Source organism: Suncus etruscus, chromosome 6, assembly GCF_024139225.1.
Source record: "Suncus etruscus isolate mSunEtr1 chromosome 6, mSunEtr1.pri.cur, whole genome shotgun sequence".
Lineage (NCBI taxonomy): Eukaryota > Metazoa > Chordata > Mammalia > Eulipotyphla > Soricidae > Suncus > Suncus etruscus.
This window is the reverse complement of record NC_064853.1, coordinates 116,237,604-116,265,078: the sequence shown is the minus strand read 5'-3', so window position 1 is coordinate 116,265,078 and position 27,475 is coordinate 116,237,604. Positions and strand designations below refer to the sequence as shown.

The 27,475-nt window shown below is 39.1% G+C and overlaps 2 protein-coding genes and 1 non-coding gene across 3 annotated transcripts in view; 2 read left to right on the top strand and 1 right to left on the bottom strand.

Annotated features, from left to right (window-relative positions):
- Positions 1–27,475, top strand: part of UBE2V2 (ubiquitin conjugating enzyme E2 V2) — a 738,183-nt gene that overhangs the window by 486,741 nt on the left and 223,967 nt on the right. The gene's annotated exons all lie outside the window — the stretch shown is intronic.
- PRKDC (protein kinase, DNA-activated, catalytic subunit) overlaps positions 1–27,475 on the bottom strand; it is a 207,487-nt gene that overhangs the window by 27,411 nt on the left and 152,601 nt on the right. Inside the window, exons 65-73 of the mRNA XM_049775793.1 lie at positions 26,791–26,982; positions 25,666–25,890; positions 24,273–24,381; positions 18,994–19,105; positions 16,860–17,046; positions 11,800–11,980; positions 9,208–9,398; positions 4,164–4,344; positions 2,643–2,803 (exon numbers count right to left, since the gene is read on the bottom strand). Of these exons, the coding sequence (XP_049631750.1) occupies positions 2,643–2,803; positions 4,164–4,344; positions 9,208–9,398; positions 11,800–11,980; positions 16,860–17,046; positions 18,994–19,105; positions 24,273–24,381; positions 25,666–25,890; positions 26,791–26,982 (1,539 nt within the window). The remainder of the gene's footprint in view (positions 1–2,642; positions 2,804–4,163; positions 4,345–9,207; positions 9,399–11,799; positions 11,981–16,859; positions 17,047–18,993; positions 19,106–24,272; positions 24,382–25,665; positions 25,891–26,790; positions 26,983–27,475) is intronic.
- LOC126012338 (U6 spliceosomal RNA) lies at positions 1,228–1,338 on the top strand. The gene has a single exon (XR_007496851.1). It is a non-coding gene; the product is annotated as a U6 spliceosomal RNA (small nuclear RNA).

Genomic DNA, 27,475 nt, shown 5'->3' with positions numbered 1-27,475 from the left:
ATAGGAAAGTTGACACAAAAAAGGTAGTCATAACGGCTACAGGTTCTGATTGTTCAGGTATTCTGATTTATACGTAGATTCTATCTTGTAGTATATTCCATCTCCCCCACCTTCCATTTAAATGGTACATTTTTACATACATGTTATCCAAGAAAAGTTAAAGGACCAAATGAGATTATTTATTAAAACAGAATACCAATATGTGACATACCATAAAAAGAGACTATTCTAAATTGTAATGATTATAAATTTAATTATAATTCTATAATTTCATCCATTCCCATATTCAGAAACAAAATAACAATGGCAGGTATTGAGGGTATTGACATAGCTAGGTGACATTTATAAGGACGTGAGCAATTTATTTAGTAAATCTATTTAATAAATTCCTATTTATAAGGAATAGGAAACTCACTCAATTGCCTAATTCTATTCCTAGGGGGCATCTAAGTTGGTCCCTACCCACGGACTCTGAGTTAACATAACATGATAAAAAGGAATTGGAGGGGCCGGAGCGGTAAGCACTAGCCTAGGATGGACTGTAGTTCGATCCCCCAGCGTCCCATATGGTTCCCCAAGCTAGGAGCGATTTCTGGACACATGGCTAGCAGTAGCCCCAAAAAGAAAAAAAAAATACAATACCAGGTATTGAAATAATTTTATCAAATTTTAGATAATAAAAATAAATGTATTAACATTTTATAATGAAGTTCATTAAAAAGTATTATGCAAAATTATTTGTCATTATTACTAAAAATGTATAAAAATTATCTATGTATAGTTAAAATATTAAAAAATTTTTTCCAAAATAATAGTGCTTAAACCTGATGGTAATATATGGATATTTCCCTCTTTTTACATTTTCTTATAGTTCGGTATTTTGATAATGTTTATGTAATCTTTATAAAAATAAGAATCAGAGCCAGAGAGATAGCATGGAGGTAGGGTGTTTGCCTTGCATTCAGAAGGACGGTGGTTTGAATCCCGGCATCCTATATGGTCTCCCGAGCCTGTGACCCTGCCAAGGGCGATTTCTGAGTGGAGAGCCAGGAGTAATCCCTGAGCACTGCTGGTTGTGATGCCTCCACACACACACAAAAAAAATCAACTACATTTTAAGTCCCCCAAATAAAAAATAAACTCTAACCTATTTTGTCAGAATAAAATAAAATAAATAAGTTATGCCTCAGTGATCTTAAAGTTTTTCAAAGAACATATATTCAGTGCTTGCTTTGGCAGCACGCAGCACATACATTAAAATTGGAATGATACAGAGAAGATCAGCATGATCCTTGCATAAGGATGACACGCAAATTCAAAGAACACATATTCAAATAAGTTGGCATTTTGTTTTTTAAATTTTCTTCTATTGAGGTTTTTTTCTGATAATTACATGATCATTTAGTAGTAACAAGCAAAATAAAATAAATTACTCTGTGCTTTGTGGGAAACTGGGGGACAATGGTAGAAGGAATGTTACATTGATATGGAATTGGTATTAGAACACTGAATGCCAGAACAACTGTATTATGTAAAACTTTACAAACCATAATGTTTAAAGTAATTAAAAATAAAGGTACTATGAAAAAAAGCCTCCCCCCCCCAAAAAAAAAAAAACAGAAAAAAGAAAATCAACTTCACTAACATGCTGGATTGTTTTATTTTTCCTTTGTTTTTTTGGGGGGAGTTGGGTGGGGGCAAAACCACCAGCAGTGCTTAGGGATTACTCCTGGCTCTGTGTTCTAGCATCGCTCCTGGTGGGCTCAAAGAACTCTTATGTTAAGGACTTAATGAACCATCTCCACCTCCATTATTTAAATTAACAAGAGGGTGAAAGAAAACAGTCAACAACTAGAGACCTAAGAACTATGTTATTAGCTTAAAGATTGGTTAAAATAGCACCATGCTGTTTCCCTCAGCAATAGCTGTGAGAGTCATTCAAGTATTCTGATGTAAAACAGGTGAGGGAGGTAACAGATCTACACAGACCATGTGGGGTGTGCATGATGAAACACAGAAGCTCTGGGGGAGCAGCCCACACAACAGATGCTCTCAAGCTCAGGACCCCCGTGTTGTGATCCTGCAAGCAGGCATTAGATTCGGGGGTGGGTGCAACTGAAACACTCTCACAAAGCTGAATAATAAACTGAGCATAAGGTATAACTTACTATTACTTTTTTTCCTTAGTCCCATCCCATAACTTACTTTTAAAGGGTACCAATGTGCCATGGAAAATGCCTCTATTTCTGGGGTCACATTCAAATAGTGTTCTTGTCAACACCCCCTGAATATTTAAGTAAAAGTGAGCTTTTGTTGTTGTTGTTGTTTTGGGTCACACCTGGCTCTACTCTCAGAAATTGCTCCTGGCAGGCTCCAGTGACCATATGGGATGCCGGGATTCAAACCATGGTCCTTCTGCACGCAAGGCAAATGCCCTACCTCTAAGCTATCTCTCCAGCCCCAAAAGTGAGCATTTTTTTTTACGCAATTTTAATTTACATAAGTTATTAGAATACAGAACACAGTAAAACTCAATGCTGGTTAGAGCTACAAAACAGGAATTGCACACACTAAATGCATTTGGATATAAGTATGTCTTTAAATTTAGTAAAACTTCCTTACACTAAAATAAAGATACTAACCTCCTTCTTCATTAGGCTCAGGGTCTCCTCTGGATATTTTTCTACAATTTGCAGTAGTCTGGGAAATTTTAATCGGGCTTCACTGGAATGGAATTTTAAAGCTTTCAACATTTTGTCTACTACAAGGGCTGGATACATTTGCAGTTCTAGAGAATCGATAGCTACCAATGACAGGAAAGAAAAAAATAATATTTAGTTAGACATAAATCACAAATTCAATTATTCTATTTTCCATTATTGACTTATATTAAATTCATCAGTATTCTCTTTTTTACCTCTACTTTAGTTAACAAACATCAGACAGTTTTGACTATATAGGTGAATTATGTTCAAATCTATGAGATTCTGGGGCCGGAGAGATAGCATGGAGGTAAGGTGTTTGCCTTTCATGCAGAAGGTCATTGGTTCGAAACCCCGTATCCCATATGGACCCCAAGCCTGCCAGGAGCGACTTCTGAGCGTGTAGCCAGGAGTAACTCATGAGCGCTGCCGGGTGTGACCCAAAAACCGAAAGAAAAAAAAAATCTATGAGATTCTGTGTGAAGCACAAAATGCTTCATGGGTTGAGAACGTAAGAGGGCTACCAGTAGTGATTAAATTTATTCTACGGATATGAGAGAAATACTAAAGTGAGGACACCATAGTTTGTCTTGTATGCAGATGACCCGGGTTCAATCCTTTTTTTTTTTTTTTTTTTTTGGTTTTTGGGCCACACCCAGCGTTGCTCAGGGGTTACTCCTGGCTGTCTGCTCAGAAATAGCTCCTGGCAGGCACAGGGGACCATATGGGACACCGGGATTTGAACCAACCACCTTTGGTCCTGGATCGGCTGCTTGCAAGGCAAACGCCACTGTGCTATCTCTCCGGGCCCCCCGGGTTCAATCCTTGATATCATATATGATCTCCTGAACCTGCCAAGTGTGATCACTGAGTGAAAAGCCAGGAATAAACCCTGAACACCGCCACATGAGGTCAAAAGATAAAATAATCTTATTCTAGGAGCAAAAGACAAACTATATAAGTTAATAGCTCCAAATCTACAAGTAAAATATTCAACTCTTTTTTATTTTTTTTTTGGTTTTTGGGCCACATCCAACGATGCTCAGGGGTTACTCCTGGCTGTCTGCTCAGAAATAGCTCCTGGCAGGCACGGGGGACCATATGGGACACCGGATTCGAACCAACCACCTTTGGTCCTGGATCGGCTGCTTGCAAGGCAAACGCTGGTGTGCTATCTCTCCGGGCCCAAAATATTCAACTCTTATAACTGACGTAAATGAAAACATAGAAAAAGTTTGTGCATATATTTGAGTCCTATTCCTTGTGTTACCTGGATTTCATTAGTTTATTATCAAAGAAACCAAAATCATCTACATCTATTGGCATAAAAATCTTAATTTGGAGGGAAGGGAGAGAGTTTGGTCCATCTGTAGAGGTGCTCAAGGGCAACTCATGGCTCTGTGCTCAAGAGTAATCTCTGCAGTGCAGTGGGACCATATGTGGGTTTCCTTTCTGATTCACCTGATTCACCCTCCTCCTGCTTGCGAAGCTGTTGGTCACAGAAATCCACGAGTGTCATGTAGGCATCGACCATGCCAGCTGTAACTTCTTGGCCTCTACTACAAGCCTCAGCCTCCTCTTCAGCTGTCTGCACAGCCTGGGAGAAGTGATGAAAGGCTTTCTGATGAAGACCTGAAATCACCTAGGACCAGAGATCACAGGCATCTTATGAATGTAACAGACACATTCCAAAAAGACTCTGTTTTACCCTTAATGATAAAGAACACGTGCACTTTAGGAGTAGGTACAGAGACCACCACAGGTCAGGTAGGGTCACTCACCTCTGCCAGATAATTAAAAGAGTTGAAAATTATGTTCATTGTCCTGAACACATGACAGTAGCATCTCAGAGGAAAAAAGCAAGGCTGTATCACTAAAATGTGCTGGAATGAAGCACTAAAGAGACAAGAGCCCTTAAAAAAAAAGAGCAAAAAGATGGGCCCGGAGAGATAGCACAGCAGCGTTTGCCCTGCAAGCAGCCGATCCAGGACCAAAGGTGGTTGGTTCGAATCCCGGTGTCCCATATGGTCCCCCATGCCTGCCAGGAGCTATTTCTGAGCAGACAGCCAGGAGTAACCCCTGAGCAATGCCAGGTGTGGCCCCAAAACCAAAAAAAAAAAAAAAAAAAAAAAAAAAAAAAAAAAAAAAAAAAACCAAAAACAAAAACAAAAACAAAAAAACAAAAACAAAAAAAAAGAGCAAAAAGAACTGAGATTGTGGGATACATGAAGGGCTCATTATCCTCAAAATAGGAATACACATCCTTCTCTAGTATACATGGAATAGTTTCTGGATAGATCATATATTAGGGCATAATTCAAATATACCTAAATTTACAAATGTAGAAAGCATACAAAGTAACTTCTCAGACCATAATACCCTGAAAGGACAAATTAACCACAGAAAGCAGATGGAGAAAACTTCCATTATGTGGAAGCTGAAAACAGCATCCAAATCAAAGAGAAAATAAAAGAAGAAAAACAATATTTCTTAAACTGATTACAATGATTATACAAACTTTCAGAATCTATGGGATATAGCAAAAGCTGTACTCCATAGGATAGACCACAGTTTGATCCCCCGGTGTCCCATATTGTCCCTCAAGCCAGGAGTGATTTCTGAGCGCATAGCCAGGAGTAACCCCTGAATGTCACCAGGTGTGGCCCAAAAAACAAAACAAAAAAAAAAAAGAAAAGGACATTCAACATATCAGGTAAGAGTTTACTATCCAAATATATAAAACATTAACAAAGATGAACAAAAATAAATTTAAAATAATCCTATCAATAAACAAGGAGAAAAAATGATCACCTCTCAAGAAGAAAACTGAATTGGCAACAAGCACATAAAAAAAGTGCTCAGCATCACTCATCATTAGGGAAACACAAATCAAGACACCAATGAGATGCCATCTCACACCAGTGATAATGGCATATATCAAAAATAGTAGGAACAATTTGTGCTGACAGGGATGTGGTGAGAAAGGCACTCTCATCCAACAAGAATGTTAATGGTTCAATGCTTGTGGAAAATGGGAAGGAGAGTCCTTATTAAACAGAACTGAGCTGCCGTATGATCCAGCAATTCAATTTTTGGGTATCTATCCTCAGGATTTAAAAACTTTCACTCAAAAAGACATATGTACACCATTATTTATTGTCATAACATAGCAGTAACTAAGTTAATAAACAAAACATGGTATCCCATGACAGATAAATGGATTAGAAGATGTGGTACATATACAAAATGGAATACTATGCAACTGCAAGGAACAATGAAATCATGCAACTTGTTGCAACCTGGTTGGAAATAGAAGATATCATGCTGAATAAAAGTAAACCAGAGAAATATAAACATAGGATTATTTCACTTATCTGTGGTATATAAAATATTTGTATTAAGAAATATAATATAGGGACCGGTGAGGTGGCACTAGAGGTAAGGTGTCTGCCTTGCAAGCGCTAGCCAAGGATCAGGACCACGGTTCGATCCCCCGGTGTCCCATATGGTCCCCCCAAGCCAGGGGTAATTTCTGAGCGCTCAGCCAGGAATAATCCCTGAGCACCAAATGGGTGTGGCCCGAAGAAAAAAAAAAGAAATATAATATAGTAAAGGAGGGATGCCTAGATCATACTTGACCCCAAAGCCTAGGGAGAAAAAGGAAAGAGGAGAAAAGAAATCAAGGTGGGAAGGAAGATGAGGAAAAGGAAGTAATGGTGGAACATATAACCAAGGTATCTGGGTATCTGGACCTTGGTTAAATTATATTGTGGTAGAGTGGTATAGCTATATATTCAAAGCAAAGAATCAACAATACTGAAAACATGAAATCTAAGATGAAACCACTGAACTTTACTGTGGCTATCAAGATGGCAGGCAGGGGGTGGAAGAGGCTATATGACAGAGGGTGGGAGTGCAGAGAAAATGACAGAGTATGGGAGCTTTGGTGATAGGAGTTGACACTGGTGGTGGAATTGATGTTGAAACATTATATGACTAAAACTCAAATAAGAAACTTTGTAAGCCAATATTTTTTCATTAAAAACAATTTTAAAACAAAATGAAGTGGAAAGTGACAAAAAAAAAAAAAGTCACCAAAAGCTATGAATAGAATAACAGAAACTGAGCAAAAAAATCAAGGAACTTCAAATAAGGAGGAAACTTCAAGGAAACAACACAACAGAAGGTGGAAAACAGCCTGAAAGGAAATAACATCACATCAAAGAATGATGAGATGAGTTCAAGAGAAATAATATAAGAATCATTGGAATCTCTCCAAACATGTGGAAGTAAGTGGAGATAAACAGATGAGATTATATTAAGCTGAGAAGCTTCTGTACCTCAAATGAAATAGTGATGAAGATTCAAAAGCCACCCACAGTATGGGAGAAACTATTCACTCAATATTCATCAGACAAAGGTCTAATATCTAAGATATACTGGCAATGACAGAACTTAACAAGTAAAAACACATCTAACCCCATCAAATAACGAGAATAAATGAAAAGACACTTTCTCAAAGAAGAAATACAAATGGCCAAAAGGCACATGAAAAATGTTCCACATCAAAAAAAAAAAAAAAGTACCACATCACTAATCATCAGGGAGATAGATGCAAATCAAAACAACGAGGTACCATCTCACTTCACAGAGACTGGCACACAATACAAAGAACAAGAACAATCAGTACTGGCGGGGATATGGAGAGAAAGAAATTCTCTCATTCACTGCTAGTGGGAATGCCATCTAGTCCAGCCTTTATGGAAAACAATATGGAGATTTCTCAAAAAACTGGAAATTGAGCTCCCATATGATCCAGCTATACCATTCCTAGGGATATACCCTAGGAACACAAAAAACACAATACAAAAAATGCCTTCTGCACACCTATATTCACTGCAGCTCTATTTACAATAGCCAGACTCTGGAAACAACCAAGATACCCTTCAACAGATGAATGGCTAAAGAAACTGTGATACATATATACAATGGAATATTATGCAGCCGTCAGGAGAGAAGTCACAAAATTTTTCTATACATGGATGGACATGGAAACTACTATGCTGAATGAAATAAGTCAGAGAAAGAGAGACAAATAGAATAGTCTCACTTATCTAAGGGTTTTAAGAAAGATATAAGATATTATTGTAATAATGCCCAGAGATGAGGGCTAGAAAGATCGGGTCATGATATGAAGCTCAGCTCAAAGAAGGATGAGTGCAGTTAGAGAAATAATACACTAACAACTACCATGACAATGTTAGTAAATGAGAGAAGTAGAATGCCTGTCTCAAATACAGGCAGGGGTCGGGGAGGCGTGGGGTAGGGCCACTGATGGTGGGATGTTGCACTGGTGAAGGGGGTGTTCTTTTGATTACTGAAACCCAACTTTAAACATGTTTATAATCATGTAAATATTATTTAAAAGAAAAAAGAAAAAAAATCGTTGGAATCCCTGAAGAACAAGAAGGCAAATGTGATGAAAAAAAATAATAGAAATCATCAATAAAAATTTTAGAATTAAAGATGACAGATACTGGGCCCAGAGAGATAGCACAGCGGCGTTTGACTTGCAAGCAGCTGATCCAGGACCAAAGATGGTTGGTTCGAATCCTGGTGTCCCATATGGTCCCCCGTGCCTGCCAGGAGCTATTACTGAGCAGACAGCCAGGAGTAACCCCTGAGCACCACCGGGTGTGGCCCAAAAACCAAAAAAAAAAAAAAAAAAAAAAAAAAAAGACGACAGACACTGAGATACAAGAAGTTCAAAGGGTTCAGTGAAAATAGAAAAACTCTAAGACACATTACACTTAAAATAACAGTTGAAAGATAGAAATATTGAAAGCAGCAATATCAAAAATAAAAGTTACAAAGCAAAGCCTTTTAAATATACATTATTATATATCAAATTAGCTCTCTGAACTACAAGAATATGGAAAGATAGAGCACAAAAACTCTATGAAATGAACACACCACCAAGTATACTCTATCCAGTTAAATTATGATTCATATTTGAAGGAACAATACAGAGCTTCATTAACAGAAATAGCTTAGAGAATTCAAGCATTGAAATCAGTTTTGCAAGAAGCATTAAAAAGCCTTCTCTAAAAAACAGGACAAACTTCCCAACATATGACATTAAGTCTTGGTGCTGACTACTGTTATATGATAATTCTCTATTATATTAATGAAGGTTAGACATTTAGCAATTAATCAACACAAATTAAATTTAATTATCTATTTTCTGAGCATTCTATTTGCCAATCCTTTGTACTAGTGGGCCAAGTAATAGAAATAAATTTGTTATATGCCTGGTAAGGCAGGTTGAAAGGTGAAAGGCAACCTGTGGATGATGGTGGATGGATAGGTACAGTGAATATGGGATTGTTGTTGGAAAAACAATATGCCTGAAACAACTCTATTATGAACTCTATAAATTACAGTGTCTTAAACATTTCTGGGGAGGAAAAAAGGCATACAACGAAAAACCAAAAATGTTCATTACCTTTTCCGTACTTCCTAAACTGTATCCAGAAAGCTCCAAGATTTTTCGAGCCTTGTTTTCTTCTATTTCAGTAAGGCAATTTGGGTCACTACTGAGGGCATCAGATATCATCTGGTAAGTTGTGCCCAAGATAATGTTTTGATGACGAAAAGCTGGACGATTTTTACTTAAGAAACTGGATGTGTTTTCACCTATTACAATAAAAAAAATTCTTCAGAAGTAAATGCACAGTCTACATTTAAAAGAAATAATATACTAAAGTGGTTTTCTCTTAATAAGTTAACTAAAGGGGCTGGAGAGATATTACACTGAGATGCTTGTCTTATACACACCAAACTGCAGGTCAATCCCTGGCATTCCATTTGGAACCCTAAACATGTGTGATTCCTGAGCAAGCTCGAGCATTCTGGCTGCAGCCAAAACCTCAAAATAAAATAAAACTAAAAAATAAAGAAAAATTGAGTTAATTGCCAGCTAGAAAGTTTGAAGAACTGAAGTGTATCCTTTACAAGCACAAAACCCTGAGACTACTCCCATATATTCCCCCTTCTCCATTGGCCCACACAGCAGTACAATGTCTGAACCAAGTACTAAGTTCTCAGTCCCACAAAGTTGGACCTAAAGTGGCTTCCAAACTGAGTACTGCTTAAAAGATACCCACCTATAAAAAAATAATGAAAATAAATCTCATATATAAAAGAAACTGAATTCAAATATTTAAAGAATTTCTTGACTCAGCAAAGTCCAAAAGAGGTATTAAGTAATTGAAACATTTAATCAATTTTAATTCAAATATCATTCTGCATTTTGTCAAAATACTTAATTCAATGTTATGAAGAATAGAGATGTGTGCAAATACATAATAAACCAGATTAGATTTCAGGTCGATACTGTGATCTAGCATTGGCAGAAATCACTTCATTTAAAGGCCTAATTCTGCTCTTGCAGTGTGGCTGGGCCAGGAAGTCACCCACTACTGGTTAAGCCAGCTGCCTGAAGGCTGTAAAGGAAAAAGGGCAGTTATCCAGCTATATACCATACTCATCCATGCATGAGAATTCTCTATAGATTTCTCTCAGATATTTTTGAGTAAAAATATTATCTTGATATCATCAAACTTCTGTGTTTCTGTAGCCCTACTCTGCCCCCCCCCAAACAAACAAACAGTAAGCCATTAAACCTGGAGCCCAGGGTTAACCGAAAGGTATTGGAAGGTCCTTGGTGCCACTAAAGTGATCTAGCACTAAGGAAGGTGTGGCCTGAGAACTGCACCAAACCAAACCAAACCAAACCAAACCAAACCAAACAACAAAATTAAGCATGACATTTTGGTTTGAAATTGACATGGAAAAACCATCCTCTTATATGCAGTTTTACAAAGGCTGATGATCAGTTGTAGTGCTGAGCACTAGGGAATTGGGATTTGGGGGGGAGTATATTCAATAACCATGCTATTATATACTCTAGTCTAGAACATATGGCAAAAAGAAGGGACCAGATCTAAAATCCACACAGAGAAAAAGTTTTTCTCTGATTAGTCACAAAGGCTGATTATTAGAAGACTATAACTGAAGAGGAAAAAGATTTTTAAGGCTTACATTATCCCAAGAAATTGTCTTTTTATTTATTTATTTATTTATTTTTGGGGGGGGCAGCAGCGCTCAGGGGTTACTCCTGACTCTAGGCTCAGAAATCACTCCAGGCAGGCTCGGGGACCATATGGAATGCAGGGATTCAAACCATCGTCCTTCCGCAAGGCAAACGCCCTACCTCCATGCTATCTCTCCGGCCCAAGAAAATAGTCTTTTTATTTGACACCTGGCAACACTCAGGGGCCACTCCTGGCTATGCACCCAGAAATTGCTCCTGGCTTAAGGGACCATACAGGATGTCAGGGACAGAACCAAGGTTTGTCCTGGATCCGCCACATGCAAGTCAAATGCCCTAATGATGCACCATCAGTCTGGCCCCAAGAAAATATTCTTGTATATAAAAATAAAGTTTTAAGATAACAAACTATTAGACTGTGTAAGTATTAAAGATAAAAATTTTCATTGCAGCTTTATTTTTTAGATGAAAAACCTAATGTTCCAAATGTCATATTCTATAGCATTAATACGACGAAGTACACTGGCTCCAAATAGTTAATATATGACAGAGATTTAAGTCCCAAAGTCTAGATTAAGGGGCTGGAAGAATAGCTCAATGAGCTAAGTGCATGTTTTGCATGCTCAAGGTCTGGATTTAATGACTGAAAGGTGTAGCTCCTAAGTACAGTACAAGGAGCAGGCCTAAGCACAGTTTGCCCCGCCCCAAAAACTGTCAGCACAAAAACAGGTTTTTTTTGGTGAGAGCAGCCACAACCGGTGATGCTCAGCGGTTACTCCTGACTATGCACTGAGAAATTGCTCCTGGCTCAGGGAACCATATGGGAAGCTGAGGATCAAACCCAGGTCCGTCCTGGATTGGCCACATGCAAGGCAAATGCCCTATTGCTTGCTATGGCTCTGGCCCAGCACGAAAACAGTTTTAAAGACACAGACAACATCAAACATTACAGGCTCCTATGAAAGAGAACAAAGTATTTCCTACTTAGGATGGAAACTGTTTTCAGTAGAGTGAGGACTTGTTCACTATGGCTCTGGCTCTGGCTCCGACTTCGGCTGTGGCTGAGCTGGCAATAGTTATGGGCCCATTGCACTTGCCAATCGTCTCTTGTTTTTGACTCTTTATACAGCTCCTTCAGAAGTTTCATTGCAAGTGAGTTATTGTTCTAGATAAAAGAAGCAAGATCCAGTATAGTCTTACAGGTGATTATACAGGTGACAATTCAGAAATGAAAGTATTTCACACAATTGTGTTTTTTTGGGTCACATCTGGAGGCCTCTGCTGGTGACCATTGTGCTGGGAAAGACCCTGGAAAGAACTCCAAGCAAAACAGGTAAGAGCTTTTCCCTCACCATCCAAACACCTGGCAACACACTCCTTAACTCTGATATTGCAATTTGTGCTAACTAAACCACATTCAAGTGTGAGCCACCAATGGTATAAGTGAATAATGAAATGTTAGAAAAAAAGTGCTGAGCCTGTCCACCAGATTGGGAAAGCCTCACTTTGGCCATTTTGCCTGGTGTCCCCGTATCTATAGAGCAGACTCCAGGTCGGACAAAAAACATGGCTCTGAAGCATGCAGCTGATAATGTGGCTAAAAGATACTGCCCTTCTTTATATAACATGAGGAACACAAGTTGGCTTCTTATACTGAACTTACACTGTAATATCTTGGCTAGTCCCAAACATACTGCGCTAATATAAACTCAACTCTAACTCCAATCACTTATCCCCTCAAAAACTCACAAAGGTAGATTTGGTAAGAAAAATAAAACCTTAAATTAGAGAGTAGCAGTAGAGTCAATGATCTAGGAGGCTTTCCTGGAATTGGCACAAGAAGCTCTACACAACTAAATAATAACATCAAACTGGGTTGGAACAGCTTTAAGAAGATAGCAAGAGATCACCACCCAATAAGTTCCAATAGAGATCTTCTTCACAGTGGGATGACACTAAGGGTAATTTGAAAAGACTCACTCCTAGAACACAATAGTTACAATGGGAAAGTAGCACAGAAACCCACCATGTTAGTGAGTGAAGATTAACCAGATCAATAAATACCCTCTCAGTAAGAATTTGAGAGGAAATGTTGAGGATGTTTAAAGAACTCAAAGAAACAATAGAACAGGTAGTCAATAAAATACAAGAAAACATGAGAGCAGAGATGAGAAATTACTATGAGAAGTGACAGAATTTAGTACATGCAATGAGAAACTCAATAGAAAGACTTGTAAATGAAGAGTAATGTAAGATGAGAATAAAATAAGTGAGATCTACAATGAGATGTGCGAAACCTTTAAGAAACAAAAATGATGAAAAAAGTGTCAAACATTGAATGTGATCAAAAGGAAAGACATTCAACAATCCAAAAAAAGAACAGAAAGTCAATTCCAATGAAGAATCATTCGTCAAAGAACTATCCAGAGTTAGGGATTGCATGCACTCACATTCTACTGGTCTACTCCTAGGCATATGATAATCAAACTGACAAAAGCCAGAGATTAAATATTAAAGGCATAAAGATCAAAGAAGGAAATGACATACAAAGGAGTATTCAAAAGATTAATGAAACCAAGATTTGTTCCTCTGAAAAAATAAAAATGATCAAAAAAGAAAACCCATTAACAAGACTCAGAAAGAAAGAGAAAAAGAGAATCTTATTAAACTGGAAATGGAAGAAAGAGGCCTAGTAAATATATATAGGACACTCCACCCCCAAAAACCTGGATACACATTCTTTTCTAATGTACATGGGACATTCTCCAAGATAGACTACATGCTGGCACATAACACATACCTCCATAATATCAAGAGGATAGAAATTTTGCAGGCTACCTTCGCTGACCACAAGGCCCTGAAATTATATGTGAACTACAAAGGGGCACAGAAAAAAACTTTAATACTTGGAAGTTAAACAGCCTGATACAGAATAACCAGTGGGTCCAAGATTAAATCAAAGAGGAAATCAAAACCTTCCTGGAAACAAATGACAATAGAGACACAAACTATCAGAACTTATGGGACACAGTAAAAGCAGTATTGAGAGGAAAATTTATAGCTTTGCAAGCACACATCAGGAAAGAAGAAGGAACATAACTGAATAGCTTAATGACACAGTTCATAGAATCAGAAAGTGCTCAACAAAAGGAACCAAAATTAGGGAAACAGAAGGAAATAACAAAGCTGAGAGCAGAAATCAATGAAGTGGAAAAAAGAAAAACAATCCGAAAGATCAACAAAAGCAGAAGTTGGTTCTTTGAAAAAATAAACAATATAGATAGATCACTGGCAAAACTAACAAAGAAAGAGAGAGAAACTTGATAACTCATATTAGGAATAAAAAAGGAAAGACACTACTGATATGGCAGAGATTCAAAGGGTAATCAGAAACTACATTGAAAAACTCTATGCCGGGCCCGGAGAGATAGCACAGCGGCGTTTGCCTTGCAAGTAGCTGATCCAGGACCAAAGGTGGTTAGTTCGAATCCCGGTGTCCCATATGGTCCCTCGTGCCTGCCAGGAGCTATTTCTGAGCAGACAGCCAGGAGTAACCCCTGAGCATCGCCGGGTGTGGCCCAAAAACCAAAAAAAAAAAGAAAAAGAAAAAAAAAAGAAAAACTCTATGCCACTAAAAATGAGAACCTGGAAGAAATGGATGAATTCTTGGACTCTTATAATCTTCCATAGTTGAATGAAGAGGATGTAGCATATTTAAACACCCCATCACTATTGAGGAAATTAAGACAGTAATCAAATGTCTGCCCAAAAACAAAAGCCCAGGCCCAGATGGATTCACTAATGAATTCTTTTAAACCTTTCAAGAGTAACTACCACCAATCCTGGCAAGACTCTTTAATGAAATAAAAAAAAAAACAGGAATACTTCCAAATAGCTTTTATAAAAACATCACATTGATACCTAAACCAGACAGAGATGCTACCAAAAAAGAAAATTACAGCCAATATCGCTGATGAACACAGATGCAAAGATCCTCAACAAAATCATGGCAAATAGATTCAATGCCTCATTAAGAAGATCATTCACTACGATCAAGTAGGTTTCATCTCAGGAATGCAAGGATGGTATAACATCCGTAAATCTATCAACATAATACACAACATCAACAACAAGAAAAATAAAAATCACATGATCATATCAATAAATGCAGAGAAAGCATCTCATAAGGTCCAACACCCATTCTTAATCAAAACTCTCAGCAAGATGGGAATGAAAGGAACCCTTTTCAATATAGTTAAGGCCATCTACCACAAGCCAGTGGCAAATATTATCCTCAATGGAGAAAAACTAAAAGCCTTCCCTCTAAATTCTTGCATAAGACAAGGCTGTCCTCTCTCACCAATCCTATTCAACATAGCACTGGAATTACTTGCTATACCAATTAGGTAAGAAAAATATATCAAGTAAATCCAGATAGAAAAGGAAGAAGTCGGGCCCGGAGAGATAGCACAGCGGCGTTTGCCTTGCAAGCAGCCAATCAAGGACCAAAGGTGGTTGATTCAAATGCCGGTGTCCCATATGGTCCCCCGTGCCTGCCAGGAGCTATTTCTGAGCAGACAGCCAGGAATAATCCCTGAGTACCACCAGGTGTGGTCCAAAAACCAAAAAAAAAAAAAAAAAAAAGAAAAGAAAAGGAAGAAGTCAAGCTCTCACTGTTTGCAGATGACATGATATTCTACTTAGGAAACCCTAAAGACTCTACCAAAAAGCTTCTAGAAACAATAGACTCATATAGCAAGGTGGCAAGCTACAAAATTAACATACAAAAATGAATGGCCTTTCTATACACCAATAATAATAAGGAAGAAATGGACATTAAGAAAACAACTCCATTCACAATAGTGCCACACAAACTCAAATATCTTGAAATCAACTTGACTAAAAACGTGAAGGACCTATACAAAGAAAACTATAAAACTCTGCTCCAAGAAATAAGAGAGGACACGCAGAAATGGAAGCACATACCCTGCTCATGGATTGGCAGGACTAACATAATTAAAATGGCAATACTCCCCAAATCATGAAATTTGCTTATACATGGATATAGAGATTATTATGCTGAGTAAAATGAGTCAGAGGGTGATAGACATAATCTTACTCATTTGTGGGATATAACAAAAATTAAAGATAGTATGGCAATAATACCCAAAGACAATATATATGAGGACCAGGAGGACCAGTCTATGGTAGGCTACTTGCCACAAAAAATTGTGAAGACTTAGGGTAGTGAATGATTTACTATGACAATGGTAGTTGGAACTAATCACTCTGGACAAGAACTAGGTGCTGAAAGTAGATAAAGTATTATGCAAGGTACCCCTTCATTAGTAATAGTTCACACCACAGTGTGTGTGTGTGTGTGTGTGTGTGTGTGTGTGTGTGAGAGAGAGAGAGAGAGAGAGAGAGAGAGAGAGAGAGAGAGAGAGAATGCCTTCCCCAGAGGCAGGCAAGAGAGGCAGGTAAGAGGGAAACTGAGAATACTGGTGCTGGGAAATGTGCACTGGTAAAAGACGTTGTACATTCTATTTTGTATTCTATTCTATTTCTATTTTGTAGCTATAGTGCTTACATAAAGTAATTATATTAAAAAAATCATAAGGAGGGGCCGGAGAGATAGCATAGAGGTAAGGCATTTGCCCTTCATGCAGGAGCATGAAGCAGGAGCAGGAGCACCCCATATGGTCCCCTGTGCCTGCCAGGAGCAATTTCTGAGCCTGGAGCCAGAAATAACCCCTGAACACTGTCGGGTGTGACCCAAAAACCACCAAAAAAAAAAAAATCATAAGGAGGGGCCGGCGAGGTGGCGCTAGAGGTAAGGTGTCTGACTTGCAAGCACTAGCCAAGGAGGGACCGTGGTTCGATCCCCGGCATCCCATATGATGCCCCCAAGCCAGGGGCAATTTCTGAGCGCTTAGCCAGAAGTAACCCCTGAGCATTAAACGGTGTGGCCTGAAAAAACAAAACAAAACAAAAATCATAAGGAAATGCTGTGATCAGACAGGAACAAAAATATAAACACTTACCTGTTCTCTTGCACTTTCTATCATCTTCATTTTCATGGAAAACTTACAACTCTTTATCTGAAAATTCATTTCCTTGTGCTCTTGTATGTCTGGCCTGTCTTGGGACTCTCCATCCCCATCTATGCTCATGTTATGATCATCTGAAAACTGAGCAATTTTTTCTTCTATTTTGTTGAGGAAGAAACATCTATTCAAAACAAAGTAAGAATACTAGAGATTCATGAAAGAAATCTTTAATTACAGGAAATTACGAGATAGAATTCTCTATAGTTGTTAAATGTTACAAATGCACATGTATATTTTACTACTGAAATCAATTTAATTTTAACCTTTAAAAATCAATATGGGGGTCTGGGGCCGGGTAGGTGGCGCTGGAGGTAAGGTGTCTGCCTTGCAAGCGCTAGCCAAGGAAGGACCGCGGTTCGATCCCCCGGCGTCCCATATGGTCCCCCCAAGCCAGGGGCGATTTCTGAGCACATAGCCAGGAGTAACCCCTGAGCATCAAACGGGTGTGGCCCAAAAACCAAAAAAAAAAAAAAAAAAAATCAATATGGGGGTCAGAGTGATAGCACAGCAGTAGGGTGCTTGCCTTGCATGCTGCCAACCTGGATGAACCCAGCAGGTTCGATCCCCCATATAGTCCCCCAAGCCTGCAAGGAGCAATTTCTGAGCACAGAGCCAGGAGTAACTCCTGAGGACTGCCAGGTATGGCCCAAAAACAAACAAAAAAATATTTCAACAGAATTTGTCCAAATATACTGCAGCACTATTCACTCTATCAAAAATAAGGATATAACCTATATGGCCATCAATTGATGATTTAAGGAACACCTCCCCCATCCCCACCCCACAAACATACCACACCCCTTCACCCTCTGCACACCAAAACACACCCCACACACATACACACACACAAACACAAACAGGTATACCACTCAGCTATTCTTTAAAAAAAGAATAAAATCTTCAATTGGCAACATGATGAAATTTGTAGAAATCTGGGCCAAAGGTAATTTTACTTTTATCTTGTGTAACACATGAGGTTATAGTTCTTAAGGCCCAATACATATATAAGCACAAAATTATCACAATTTCTCTAATGTTACTGTCCATTCTGAAAAAAAAATTGCTTCCTAACTGATTACACCATGCTAGGGTTACACAGTAAGCCTTATGGATTACACAGTGCTATTACAGGGTGAGAACAATATAAAAAGGAGCCAGAAGGATAGTATAGCAGGTAGGGTGTTTTGTCTTGCATGCGGCCAAACTGGGTTTGATCCCCCACATCCCATATGGCCCCTGGAATATCACCAGGAATGATTTCTCTATGTAGAGCCATGCATGACCCCTGAGGATCACCAGGTGTAGCCCAAAACAATAAACAAATAGAGATGAAGAGATGAAAATAATCTGACAACTGGTAAAGTGATACATACAATCACATACTGAGTTGGAAGGAAGAGGGTGGAGTGTCAAAACTCTTTAAGCAGTATTTTTCTTGCTGCCATTTCACTCCTGACACTCAGTCTGTGAGATGGAGATACAGATGGATGCTGCCTCCGCTGTTCCACTGCCAGTATCATACTCATGACTAGCCAACCACCAGCATGAAATGGATCCAAGATGAGATGTTTCCAAGTGAGTGGGCAGCACAAACCCACAGGGAATGTGCAAGGATAAAGGCTACAATGCTGACATGGAGCCTAACTTTCTTGGGGGTAAGCAGCCTCCCAAATGGTGTTACGGAGATTTGGCACTTCTGAAGTCTTACCCAACCAGTCTAGAGTTCAATACAAGGGCCCAGAAGCCGTTCAGACCCTGAAGATTACTCAAGTCACCGAGTGATGTCTGGGTACCTCCAAGGCCACAATCAGTGGTGCATAGGAACTTATAGAGGCTGCAGTCAGCAATTCCCCATGGAGTGATGGATCAAAGCACAGCCAGCCATGTACAAGGCATGTATGTGCCTTAATCCCTGTACTATTTCTTTGGCTCCTGGCATGGAATTTTGTTAGAACTTAAATGGAAATCAACAAATACGAGACACAAAGCACAGTTTTAGAGAAGAGCAATTTGTCAAAACCATTTCAGAAAAATAACCCATATATAATTTAAAAGGATTACATCTTACCGATTTGAAATTATGTCATCCCAGATGTTCAATGGATCTGTTTTAGAATCTGGGTATCTGTTTGTCCAGGTTTTTATAAGTCTCTTAAGAGGAGCTTGAGATGATAAATTACCTAAAAATATCATTGGAGAATAACTATGATAGTATATGAAGTATATGTACAATAACTCATAGCTCAATGACAAGACTAACATTTCAATTTTTTTTTCTTTTTTCTTTTCTTTTTTGGGCCAACCCGGTGATGCTCAGGGGTTACTCCTGGCTATGTGCTCAGAATTTGCTCTTGGCTTGGGGAACCATAAGGGACACTGGGGGACTGAACCGAGGTCCATCCTAGGCCAGCCATGTGCAAGAGAAATGCCTAACTGATGTGCCACCACTCCGGCCCCTCACATTTCTTAATCAAAATGAAACACTTCTCTTTCCTCACAACAGGAAACAAAAAAAAAACCATATAAAATCTAATATATTCTAACATTACAACTCAATTTCTTTTGTTGGTTTTTTTTTTTTTTTTTTTTTTTTTTTTTTTTGTGGTTTTTGGGTCACACCCGGCAGTGCTCAGGGGTTATTCCTGGCTCCAGGCTCAGAAATTGCTCCTGGCAGGCACGGGAGGACCATATATGGGACGCCGGGATTCGAACCGATGACCTCCTGCATGAGAGGCAAACGCCTTACCTCCATGCTATCTCTCCGGCCCCTCTTTTGTTGGTTTTTATGTTTTTCAGTCATACTTGGTGATGCTTCAAGGGTTACTCCAGGCTTTGCGCTCAGGGATCATTCTTGGTAGTGCTCAGGAGAATATATAGAATGCCAGGGATCAAACCCGGGTTAGCTGTATTCAAGGCAAATTCCTTACCTGCTGTACTATATCTCCAGTCCCTAAACAAAGTTCTTAAGGATAAAGCAAAACAAACAAACAAAAAAAAAAACCAAGGGGGCCTGGAGAGCTGTACCCGCCTCCGCTTCTGCCCTTTAATGGGAGAGATTTCCGGCCAGCAGCTTTCTCTCAACCAGGACAGAAGGTGGAAGGCGAATACAAATAATTCGCAAGTGTTAAGCTCTTTTGTGAACACCTAGAAAATTAAGCTGCAGAAGTTAATAAAGTGCTCAGGGTGACGCAAGCCAGTTAAGAGGTTTATTGAGGGAGAGAGGAGGGTTTTTATGCCCTGCTTCAGTGGGAGGAGCAGCAACATAGGATTGAAACTTAAACCAATCAGATTTGTACAGGTACAACGATTTTAACCAATGGGAGCATAGACACATTTTGATGGCGGGAAGGATAAGGAGGAACCTGGCAGGATGGGGGGAGGGGACGCAAATCCTTAATAGATCTTTCTTTTGTGCAAGCAATAAGGATTACAGTATAAACCTTACAAAAACCTATCTATAATTACGTTTTTGAGAGCAGTTACAAAAACAGGTTCCATGGAAAGGTTAAGGAATCTGGTTTAAGCCAGATTCTGTGTGCTGGGCTAAATTTATTTGCAGAGTTTCTTTTTGGCTCGGGGCTAAGCAAACTTATGGCTTGAATCAGGCTCCGTCTCCCACAGAGAGATAGCACAGCTGCGTTTGCCTTGCAAGCAGCCGATCCAGGACCAAAGGTGGTTGGTTCGAATCCCGGTGTCCCATATGGTCCCCCGTGCCTGCCAGGAGCTATTTCTGAGCAGACAGCCAGGAGTAACCCCTGAGCACCGCCGGTGTAGCCCAAAAACCAAAAACCAAAAAAAAAAAAAAAAAAAAACAAGGAACAAGGGTCGAAGCAATAGTAAGGCACTTGTTTTGCATGCAGCCAACCCAGGTTCAATCCCTGGCTCCTGAGTGAAGAGCTATGAGGCTATGAGTAAACTTTGAGCACCACCAGGTATGGCCCCAAAATAAAAACAAAATTAAACTAACCAAACAAACAAAACACAAATACCAGCAGAGAGGAGATAACTCAGGAGCTGAACAGATAGTACAGATAGAACAGACAGTTCAATATCTGACCATCAGATATGGCCATCAGCTAAGATTGATGCCTTTAGCTTACAGCCAGGAAGAATCCCAACCATCAGGTATGACCTTCAAACCAAAACAGGGATATCTGAACAAAGGGTTAGAGCACACCTTCTATGCAACAGGCCCAATTTCAACTCCCTGATGCATGCTCCCAATCACTGCTAGGATAAAGGCCCACTTAGTGGAATCCCCAGGATTCCTGAGGATAGCTTGAGAATCTCATTCCTCCAAAAAAGGAATCAATAGGGGAAATAAACATACACAATTTTACAGTGAGTACAGGTCCACAATCCTTCATCTACCATTCCAAAACCCAAAACTTATGAGAAAATGACAAGTTGCCAGAGGGGTGCAGCCAACCACCCATTTGCAAAATCAATTATGAATGGGCACAGGAAGTACTTATCATTTGTTTCTACCATTCACATACCTATTCACTAAAAAGGTTAGAGACACATGTTTAATTATGCAATTTGACCCAGACTCTGATGTGTGCATAAGATGACATAATTGTGATTTGAAATAATTCAGTCTGAAGAGTTTTGGAGAAGGGATTCAGACTGTTCTTCATGAGAATCAAATTCACATTGCTAAAACTCAAAAGCTTTAGTTTTCTCTCAATTCAGATATCCTGAGTTCGCAATCTGGCTCTGTTACTCATTAGTAAATTAGTTAATACCTTATCAAGTCTCAGACAAGTTAATCTCTCTAAACTTTTATAAATGAGGAGGAAATACCATACTTCATAGGCTGATACAAAAACTGGGCAAGAGTCAGAGAAATAGCATACTGCTCATTGTCCTGGCCCTGAAAACATATAATCACAAGTTGAAATCGTTGGTGTCCAACATGAACAGAGTGCACCTCTGCTGCCTGTGATCCAGGTATAACACAGTCAAGTTTGTATAAACACAAAGATGATCCAGAACTCTAACAAGCACAGGAACAAAAAATATATAAATATCAGGTCCTTGGCGTGCATATGAGCAAGTCCTGCAAATAAGGGAGTAGAGAACCTTAGCCAGCAGCACAGCCAAGCCTGAGAGCCCTGCACCCTGGGATACCAGAAAGCCCCAGAACTGAAACTGTACATTTAGGTGAACTGCAGCATCAACATTGAGAAGACAGGGGATAAAAATAAATTTAATTTAGAAAATCTGGGTTTTACCTAGACTCAGAATTAGGGGGAAGGCAGCTGGGAAGAGACATAGCGAGAATAATAGAAAGAAACTGGCACTCTTATGTAGTACAATAACCATACCTACAGCTTAACTATAGCACTGCTGCAAACCATGCTATGCCATTATGTTATTCCTATACAATTTTATTTAACATAAAAAGACCCACAATACACACCACCTTCCAGGAACTGGAGCAATAGAACAGTGTGGATAGGGCATTTGTATTGCAATGTGGCCAACCTGGGGTCAATCCCAGGCACTCCATATAGTCCCCTGAACACCAGGAATAATTCCTGAGTACAGAGCCAGGTGTAATCCATGATATTCACAGGTGTGACCCACAAAAACAAAAATAAAAAGAAGAAAACCACCAAAGACTGAATAATATGAAATAACATAGTTACTGGGAAGTAGAGTGCACTTCATGATACCTACTTAGGAACCAGAGAAGCAGCAGTTCAGGGGTTAAAGAATTTCTATTGCAATTCAAGACCTTGGTTCAATACCAGATACTGCACAGCCCCAAGTATCACCATAAGGAACCCCAGAGCAGACTAGGTAGGTGGACAGATATGAATACTAGTTTTGTTACTATTCTGAAAAGTATCTTTCATAATTATTAAAATTAAGACAAAACTGGAAACGTACATATTCATCTTATAAATGTGACTACCGAATAGACAGACTGGTCAAAATGGCCCGCTCTATCTTCAGAAATGGGTGACGGGAGGGGCCCTGGACAGTTTTTCCTTTCTGCATTAACTACATAAGCCAAATACCACCCCCTACACCATCTAACAGAAACGGCGCACCGTGTGATTTATCAAACTTCCAAGCCATCAAATTTGTTTCAGTTCTATAAATCCTGGACATCATATCTCTGTATCTTACAGTAATGTCAGCCCAGTTGTATCACAGGAAATCTAATGGGAAAATTACATAGTAATCTACCAATCTTGATGAGCCTAAACATTAACACATACAGCTCACTATCAGCAATCCTTGGACACTGACTTTAGTAACACCATGGTGAAATATAACAATCATTTCCTGAGGCCCAGCGATGCTGCAGTGATAGGGAGTTTGCCTTGCGCAAGGCTGACCCAGGAAGGACTGTGGTTCAATCTCCTGGTCCCCCAAGCCAGGAGCGATTTCTAAGTGCATAGCCAGCAGTAACCCTTAGCATCACCAGGTATGGCCCAAAATAAAACAAAACAAAATAATCATTTCCTATGTTGATTTAAGTTCTGACAATTCCAAATGCCTTTGGGTTGTAAGAAGCAATATGAAGTAAATTTGTTTGTGCCTGCTTGGAGGCAGCCTATGGTGGTGGATGGGAAATCGGGGGCACTGGTTGAAAATTGGAAATTGGGTCACAGTGGTGGTGGAATAGGTGTTTGAACATATAATGCCTGAAACAACTGATGAGCAACTATGTAAATCATGTGTTATAATAAAAATCAAGAAAAAAGCAAATTACAGTAGCTCCATTTGGGAAAGAATGTAACTTGGAAGATGTATTTATTTAATTTTAACAAAGAACAAAAAATTAAAATACAGAGTAAGATATATATAAAAATATGAAATTACATAATAATTAAAATAGAAGTGCTTTTCAGTATTATTTCCTTCTTTCTACTGAGGTGAGTTGTCTGTTTTTCTACAATAAACACAGTATATTTATACTTGGGGCCAGAGCGATAGCACAGCAGTAGGGCATTTGCCTTCCACGCTGCAGATCCAGGACGGACCTGGTTCGATCCCCGGCATCCCATTTGGTCCCCCAAGCCAGGATCGATTTCTGAGCGCATAGCAGGGAGTAACCCCTGAGCATCACTGGGTGTGCCCCCAAACAAACAAAAAACTGAAAAGAAAAAAAGTGGCCCATTTCTTCCCCTCTCAGGCACTTCACTGACAACTCTGTTTTTGGTTTGCATTCAAGTCCTCAGTTTATTTTGATGACCCAAAACTATATATTTACAAAATGAATTCAAGGTAGCTAATAATACACACATTAAAAAAATAAGCAATCTGGCAAAAAATGCTTAAAACCTTTTCATAACTATAGAGGGAAAAAGTATGGTATGTTAAAATTACCTTGTTTGCTTATAAAGCTAATGAACTCCTGAATTTCTATTAAAGTTTGCACAGACTGTAATTTAGTGAGTCTACTTCTGCATAAGAGGACATCAATACTAGAATAATTCTGTAAGAAAAAAATGGTATTCAGCATGGTATAAAAATCAACTCACTACTTTAAAATTTAGTACAGTTCTCTAAAATATGAAATAAAAAGTATGGTGTAAGTTCATAAATTATACAACATATTTCAGAGTATTAACAGTTAGGCCACAGAATCAATTAACAGTGGTATAAATTTTAAAAATAATTTAGGTTTGCAGAACTGGTCTACCCAACTGAATAAGCTAAGCACAGCCAAGTATGGCCCAGGTTCTCCAAACGCAAGACACCTACTCTCCTGCTGATGAATATTCTCAGCCATAAAATAGGACTTCTTAAGCAAAATATTAAAAAAAGTTACTGAGACAAAGAACACGGTAAAAATATATTAAAAGAGGTTAAAATAGAAAACAAAAAAAATCTGTTATCACAGTAAATATAGGGGCCAGAGAGATAGGAGATAGTATAGCAGGTACACAATTGCCTTGCATATAGCCAATTATGGTTTAATCCCTGGCGACCTATATATTCTCCCAAGCCTGCCATGAGGGATCACAAAGTGCAGAGCCAGGAGTGAGCCCTGAGTACCACTAGGTAGAACCCCCAAACCAAAATTAAATAAACAGAAACTTAATAACAAAGTGACTACAAGGGACAGGGAGCTATCTCAAAGGACTGAATGCATGTTTTACATGCTGGTGGCCTAAGATGGATCCCTGGCAATTCTCTCACCAGAGAAGCTCCTGAGCAATACAGGATTTGGCCTAAAAATAAAAACAGCAAAACAAAACAAAAAAATTTACAATTTAACAAAACGTAAAAGCACAAACGTAGGAGGTAGTAAAAAGGCAAGGCACTTGTCCTGCTTATGTTCTTTCTGAGGCACCACCCCCAGGAACATGAGAAGTGATCCCTGTGCACACAGCAGGAGTAAGTCCTGAGACAGCAATGGGTGTGGCCCCCATATAAAACCTAAGCAAAAATAAATAAATAAAAAAAAAAAAAAAAAGGAATAAAATTTGATCATTGACTTTTTTATTCATGAGATTATTAATTTTTGGCTAGAAATGTGGTTCAATGGCAAAACACATGTCTTGTGTAAATGAAATCTGGGTTTAACACCTCACACCCACATCCACAGAAGTATCCAAGTTACCTAAATAGTGTCAGGGTGACCTTGGCATCAAACTATCCAGCCTAATTAATCTAGGCTGGGGTGAACCTCCTGGATCACTGCATGGGTTAACCCATCCCCCACCAAATAAAAAACCAAATACACTTGTCATGAAACAGTACACTGATATATTACCTGCATGAAAATGTGAATGCAATGTTCAATATAATACTTGGCTCTATCGATATCATCTTGTAGAAGATAAAGGAGACTTAACTCCTGACTGTACTGCAGCTCTATGAGTACCTTCTGCAGCTCCTTATTCACAGCTTCATCAATAAATGTTAGCAAGGACTGGTCACCCTTTCCATGGAGCAGCAGCTTCAGCTTGCTGCGGATCATGTATGGTAGATAGGTTTCCTGGGGAATGGAAAAATGTGCTTGGAGTTTCAGAAAGTCAGCATGAATATATCTAATTACCTTACTACCTTATCGTTCTTTGCTATAATTTCACAGACAAGATTTAGATCAAAAGGGATGAAATTACTATGTTTCAAACCTAAAAGTATCATTTCTAAAACAGGTTCATCAAAAAATTGCTCACTTGGTAACCATCCAATATAGTGAAACATTCCAATAGAAAAATGGGAGCTGGGCCTGGAGAGATAGCACAGCGGCGTTTGCCTTGCAAGCAGCCGATCCAGGACCAAAGGTGGTTGGTTCAAATCCCGGTGTCCCATATGGTCCCCCGTGCCTGCCAGGAGCTATTTCTGAGCAGACAGCAAGGAGTAACCCCTGACCATCGCCAGGTGTGGCCCAAAAACCAAAAAAAAAAAAAAAAAAAAAGAAAAGAAAAGAAAAATGGGAGCTACTGTTTTTGCCTGAAACAATTATACACTGCACACACAGTAAACACTCCACATGCCCATTGTCACTACAGCAATGTGAGGAGTCAGGACTCAGTGTGGCCCTAAGTTAGAAAGGCTGATGTTGGGAACTGAGGTGACATCAAGAGTAGCCTGTGAGCCTATGCAAGAATAATAGGAAATATTCTTAAAAATCTCATTAATGGGGCAGGAGACTTAGTAAAGCAGGTAAGGTGTGGTAAAGGTAATCTTGTGTGCAGTTGACCTGGATTTGATCCCACACATTCCATATAGTCCCCTGAGCATCAATAGGAGTGACTCCTGAGTGCAGAGTGAGGGGTAATCAACTCCTGAGCACTGCTGGGTGTGTGAACCCCCACCCAAAAAAAGTTTCATTAATTAGAAAACAGTTATCTAAACTTTTTTTATCAGTGATCTCAAAAACCCTACCCACCTGGTAGAATGGTTCACTCCATATTTTATTTAGGTCTGGAGGGTTTTTAGTGTCCACATTGACCGTGGAACAGTACTCCAAGGACTGCCATTCAGCAAGGTGGTTGTAGCAGTCAAGGGATGCAAGTTCCCAAAAATCCTTCTCTGCTTCTGAAGGAGTGTCACCATCCTCCCACTCTTGTTTGTTCAGAGCCTGGCCAAAATATAATGAGATAATTTTACAACACTAAAAGGGAAAAGAAAGAAAAGTACTTGTATGATAGAAAATGTAAGGAAATATTTAAGGACAGTCATTTTCAGATTTGTAAGCAGGAAAGATAAAAGGAAAAACAGAGTTTGAAAAAAAAAAAACCCAGAAGGAACATTATCCAAATAAGCTGACATAAAAACTTTAACCAAAAAACAAAACAAAACAAATCAAGGCCTGGAGAGATAGCACAGCAGCGTTTGCCTTGCAAGCAGCCGATCCAGGACCAAAGGTGGTTGGTTCGAATCCCAGTGTCCCATATGGTCCCCTGTGCCTGCCAGGAGCTATTTCTGAGTAGACAGCCAGGAGTAACCCCTGAGCAGCACCGCCGGTGTGGCCCAAAAACCAAAAAAAAAAAAAAAAAAAAAAAAAAAAAATCATTATTTTTTGAGCTATTTATCAATGCAGCCAATAATAAACAAATGACTTTAAATGGCAC